Below are 6,000 nucleotides of genomic sequence, written 5' to 3'. Positions count from 1 at the left end.
AATGGTGTAACTTTTTACTGAACAATACGTGGACCATATAGAACAATTTGGTGTTGGAGGAAAACTGTTATTTTGGATGACGGGGTTAGGCCTTTTTTGGACTAACTATACTATGCTACCTCCGTAACTTTGGAACGGTTATTTATAGGAGAATTATGAATGGGATCTCTTTTGTTTGTAATTTCCTTTTAGAGATCGTTTAGCAAAAATTAGAATTTACAAATCATTCCATCACATCAGATTGGAAATTTCTTCAAAATCAGCGATCCATTTTCCTATGGGATAATCGTCTTTTCCTTCGAAAGTTCTTATACTGTCCTCTATGTCTCTAAAACTTAAGCAAATGAATCATTCAGTCTACCTCTCGTCATTTTGTTTGATTTTGATCTATTCCCCGTATATAAATCCATCGTTCTTTCATCTACCATATCGTCATCATTATTATCGTAGTCGGTAACGTCTTTACCTTCTTGCTCGTGATAAGCGTTTTTATCACTATTTCCGTCATTATCCTCATTATAGCCATCGTCTTTGGTAACGTCTTTACCGTTTTCCTTGTGATAAACGTCTTTATCACCATCATCGTCGCTAGCGTCTTCGTCTTCATCGTCATTCTCGTCGTCAAAATTGAAGTCGTTCAAAAATGAACAAATACGTTCAATCACGTCGTCCTCTGAACCAGCGTAGTTCAGATCCAAAACATTGCCAACTGCTACTAAGTCGGGCATACTTAGTTTATTTTTTACGTCGTCTATTTTTGTAGAATATTCCTCGGATTCTTTATCCCACGAAAAATTTGTAAAATTCCGCAAGTTCTTCCTTGTTTGTCGCGGCAAGCCTTTATCACCATATGCAACAACATGCAAGGCCTTAACCGCATTTAATGCCGAATTTTTAAGGTTTAAACTAATTTTTGGAAAATCGTTAAGAGTTTGCTTAGACTGCATTTTAAAAAAGATATATAATAAAAAAAAAAAAAAATATAGATTATCTCTTAAGTAAAAAGTTAGATTATTTTTCCCCGTATACAAATTGTATTAATGTGAACTGTAGAATTGTAGCCGCTTTTGCTTCAAAATTATCAATATTTACTACAAATAGTAACAAAGTTACGATTTATTAAAATAAAAGAACAAAAAAAAAACAAAACAAAAAGTTAATCGTTTAATAACTTTATGATAGTTCTTTCTCAACATTCACTGTTTATCGTCAAAGTTCCAGTTCACAGATCCTCGAAAAAAATAATCTTTGGTCAGGTTTCTACTTTGCAGACAACAGAATAAAGTGTCGTATCTACTTTTAAAATATTGGAACAAACACACCTGATTTCTCCTTGGTAATACTGCTTTTTATGATTGCGTCTCGGCGTCGTCGTCGCCACTGCCCAAACAGCCGTCGTATTTGCCTAAACAGCGTCGTCTACACTGTACTAGCCTGCTACTCCACCAGCACAACAATTCACCAACAGTTTCCCAAAGTACGAAAGTCACCAATAGTTTAAAGTTTAAAAAGTCCGAAAGTCACCAGCAGTTTCCACGTTTCACGAACAGTCATAAACAGTTTCCAAAAATTACGTCACGTCACTTGAGCCGATTTTTTAAATAACACATCACTTTACGGTATTTCGCGAACTTTATAACGAAATTGTCTTTCTTAGATCTGCGATTAAGCCCCCAAAATATGGGATTCCTTAAAGACAATTGTAATAAAAGTCCGTGTGATGTTTAACAGTTTTAATTAATAAAATAGATAACTAAATTGTAGATACTATTAAATTGACGAAATGTAAAAGTGTTTGTGTTAAATTAAATTAAATTAAATTAAATTAAATTGCGACTAAAATTTTACAATTTCTCACAAAAGAAAATGTCTTTGAAATAATCGCGTTTATCTACTTATTATATGATCAGCTTGTCAATATATAAGTACGTATTAAACTTCGCGTCCTTTCGATTATTGCCAAATACAACCTCTTTCCTCATTCGAATTTTAAAATCGACTGCCTCTCGCATCCCTACGCTAAAACAAATTCTCTTATATATAATCTCCCTTTTCTGTTTTAACCTATTACAATTGGATCAAAGTATGTACCGACTTTTTCCAATAAACGAAAACCAATAAAATTAGTCAAGGCGGCTACTTATGTTTATCTTGCGTCTCAGCTAACTCCGATTCTCGATCCCCAAGCTAATCCTCACATGCGTTCTTATGCGTAAGACTCTTATTTCGTTTTCGTAATAATAATTAAGAAAAATTATACACAGGAGTCTTAAAAATTAAGGTAAAATATTTACAATTCTACATAAATTATCCACAGAGAACGACAGTTCTCACCAGTGGCGCACAACACCCCTACAAGCGACACTATATATACACGAAATTTTCGATTTTCTAAACCTGACTGAATTTAAAATTGGGCCAAATCCCATCTTAAAGTTTAGGAAAAGACTCGTCCATCCATATGTTACCTCTCCATTTTGGTCCAAGGGTGTGGATTTTACGGCCCTTCCCATTTAAAGCCTGTTTTTCGTTCTCGTCCCCAAAACTCCCAAAAATTTCAAAAATTTAAGCCCGACCTTTACGGCTTCTGATAGCACAGATCATTACCTTTCCAACGCATGTTTAATTTTGAAAATCGGTTATACCATTCAAAAGTTATCGAGCTCAGAAATATGACTCAATTTTTATTTAAAAAATGGAAAATGTTTGTGGATATGTATGTATGTATGTATGTATGTATGTGTGTGGAAAAGTTACACCGATCAGAATTTTTTTTTTTCTGTGTTTCAAGAAGTTGTGAGGGCCGATTCAGAACCGGTCTAATTTTTGACTTCTGACTACCCGTAAGCCAGCTAGAGGACTAGGTAGATACAAAATAGCATATTTTTTGGGCGTATATATCTTAGGTTCAAGGAAAGACAGGAAAACCGCAAATCCACCAAATCAATAGGGTTGAGTTAAGCTTTCAAGTGGCGCCAAAGAGATCAAGCTGAGACATACACACTGCTCGCCATAGCCAAAAAACTGAAAAATTAAACTTTGAAAATTTTGGTTTTTCGACAATTACTCAAAATTTCAACCTACGAATTGCGCCAATAACTGAGCGTTTGTAGAAGGACTCAGGATGCGTCTAATGGTGTATACCTCATATCTGGGAAAATTCGAATTTTTAAGTTATAAGCTTCATAAGTATAATCAAATCTATTTCTTATGGGAAAAACGGTTTTTCAAGCTCAATAATTCCTGTAATACGGTCAGTTATCATACTCGATCTTGGATGCTGGTCAGATACTACTTGTCAATACGTTTCAAATTCATGTTTAGTGATCAACCAACATCAGGTAAACCGTTCAGAAGTTATAGAGCTCCAAAAGTATCATTAGTCCAGGAACTGAAATTTTTCTGAAACTGAAACTGAAACTGAAATTAGTGGATAGTCCAAGGATCAAAATCTATATGATGCCGAAAGACGCTTTTACCATGGGGTGGTTGCCACCTCATCTCGAGGGTGGAAATTTTTTATTATATTTTGACCGCAAATGCTGGTAAAAATATTAATTATAAGCAAAAAATGTTCATTATACATTTTTTTGATAAAATTAATAGTTTTCGATTTATTGGTTATCGAAGCTGTTAGTTTTATATCGAAAAAATTACCAGAGAACGGCAGTTCTCGCCAGTGGCGCAGAAATACACCCCCTACACGCGACACTATTATATACACGAAATTTTCAATTTTCTAAATCTGACTGAATTGAAAATTGTGCCAACTCCCATCTTCAAGTTCAGAAAAAGACTCACCCATTCATATGTCAACCATCCATTTTGGTCCAAGGGTGTCGATTTTACGGCTGAAAATCGGTTATACCATTCAAAAGTTATAGAGTATAGAGCTTAGAAATGTGACTTAATTTTTATTTAAAAAAGGGAAAATGTTTGTGGATATATATGTATGTGTGTTTGAAAGTTAAACCGATTTGATATTTTTCCTCTGTGGTGTTTGAAGAGGGGGTCAGGGCCGATTTAGAACCGGTGTAGTTTGTGACTTTTGACCACCCATAAGCCAGCTATAGGACTTGGTAGGTACAAAACGGCATATGTTTTGGGGGTATATATATTCGGATCAAGAAGAGCCAGGAGAACCGCAAATACATCAAATTAATAGTGTTGACTTAAGCTTTCAAATGGTGTCTAAGCCGTCAGAATCAGACATACACACGGCTCAGTATAGCCGAAAAACTGAAAAACTAAACTTTGAAAATTTTGGTTTTTCGACAATTACTCAACATTTCAACCTACAAATTGCGCCAGTAACTTAGCGTTTATAGAAGTACTCCAGACGAATTTAACGGTGTATACCTCATATCCCGGAAAATTTGAATTTTTTAGGTTATAGGCTTCATAAGTATGATAAAATCTATTTCCTGTGGGAAAAACGGTTTCTCAAGCTCAATAATTCCTGTAATAGCTTCAATTTTCATACTTGACCTTAGATCCATCAGATACTACTGGTCAATACGTTTCAAACTCATGTTTACTGATCAAAATCGGTTAAGCCGTTTAGAAGTTTTTAAGCTACAAAAGTATAATCCAATTAACGATTATTCCCGAAATGGTTTATGTAGTTGTAGTGGTTACGACGCTAAATTTGATCTGGCAACGGGCAATCCGACTTCATTTACCGGCCATCTCAATTTTTTTTCAATCTATTTCGAATAAAAAAAAATCTACTGTACATTCGATGGACACTAGATCATTTGGGAGATAATGCAACAAAGGTGACCATTTATAAAGCTTGACGGGTAATAGAGGAACATTGCATTCAACTTCATACATTTAATTTATAAATAACTTTGAAAAACTCTTGATACAAGAATAAAAAACCGCTAAACGCCGTAAAAATGAGTGGCGCATAAAATATTCCAGCTACAAAAGATCTGATATGAATATTACGTGGCGCGAAAATGGATTTTAATTTGATGCAAAACAAAATTCTAGTTTTATTTTAAAAGATTTTTCCATAATATTTGCTAAATTTGAAGTAAACGCGCCACAAAAGAGTTTCATAATTCAAACTGTATCAAAGTTACTCTTTTGTGGCGCGTTTACTTCAAATTTAGCAAATATTATGGAAAAATCTTTTAAAATAAAACTAGAATTTTGTTTTGCATCAAATGAAAATCCATTTTCGCGCCACGTAATATTCATATCAGATCTTTTGTAGCTGGAATATTTTATGCGCCACTCATTTTTACGGCGTTTAGCGGTTTTTTATTCTTGTATATATTTACCACAATTTTTCATCAATTATCATATAAATAACATTACTTGGTAGTTATGCACCTAAAAAATAGGTAAAAAATAGATTTTTTTTTTAAAAGTGATTCAAAAAGTTTAAATGATTCAAAGAAAGAAAAATTGACGATTCCTCTTCTTCAGGTGCCATATCCGCTACGGAGATTGGCAATCATCATAGCTATTTTAATTTTTGAGGCAGTAGCTCTAAATAGTTGTTTTGAGCTGCATCCAAACCATTCTCTCAAGTTCTTCAGACATGAAATTCGTCTTCTTCCGATGCTTCTTCTGCCATCTATCTTTCCTTGCATTATGAGTCGAAGGATGCCATACTTCTCGCCCCGCATCACATGTCCGAGATGCTGTAGTTTTCTTTCTTTAATTGTAAGTTCAACTTCCTTCTCTTTACCCATTCTTCTCAGTACTTCGTTGTTCGTAACTCTATCGACCCAGGAAACCCTCATAATTCTTCTATCCTAAAAATTGACGAACCTTTTGCGTAATTATTTATTACTAATAAATGCATTTTTTATTCACTTTTTTTTAAACCAATTTGAAATTTTAGTTCATGCTCTTTGATTTGACACCTGTAGAATGGTTCTAACATATTTTTTTTTCTGACTTATGTTATTGCAAAAAAGGCTCTCTGGGAAAAACAATTTGAATAAAATTTAAACAATTGAATGAATCGCTTTGAAGTTTTTG

At 34.0% G+C, this 6,000-nt stretch overlaps 1 protein-coding gene across 1 annotated transcript; it reads right to left on the bottom strand.

Moving 5' to 3' along the window:
* Positions 1–335: 335 nt before the first annotated feature.
* Positions 336–947, bottom strand: LOC126882651 (protein PIF-like). The gene has a single exon (XM_050647625.1). It carries the CDS (start codon positions 945–947, stop codon positions 336–338), a length of 612 nt encoding a protein of 203 aa, XP_050503582.1.
* Positions 948–6,000: the final 5,053 nt, after the last annotated feature.

This window comes from Diabrotica virgifera, chromosome 3, assembly GCF_917563875.1.
Source record: "Diabrotica virgifera virgifera chromosome 3, PGI_DIABVI_V3a".
Lineage (NCBI taxonomy): Eukaryota > Metazoa > Arthropoda > Insecta > Coleoptera > Chrysomelidae > Diabrotica > Diabrotica virgifera.
The sequence above is the reverse complement of the archived record's forward strand: the minus strand, read 5'-3'. Positions and strand labels throughout refer to the sequence as shown.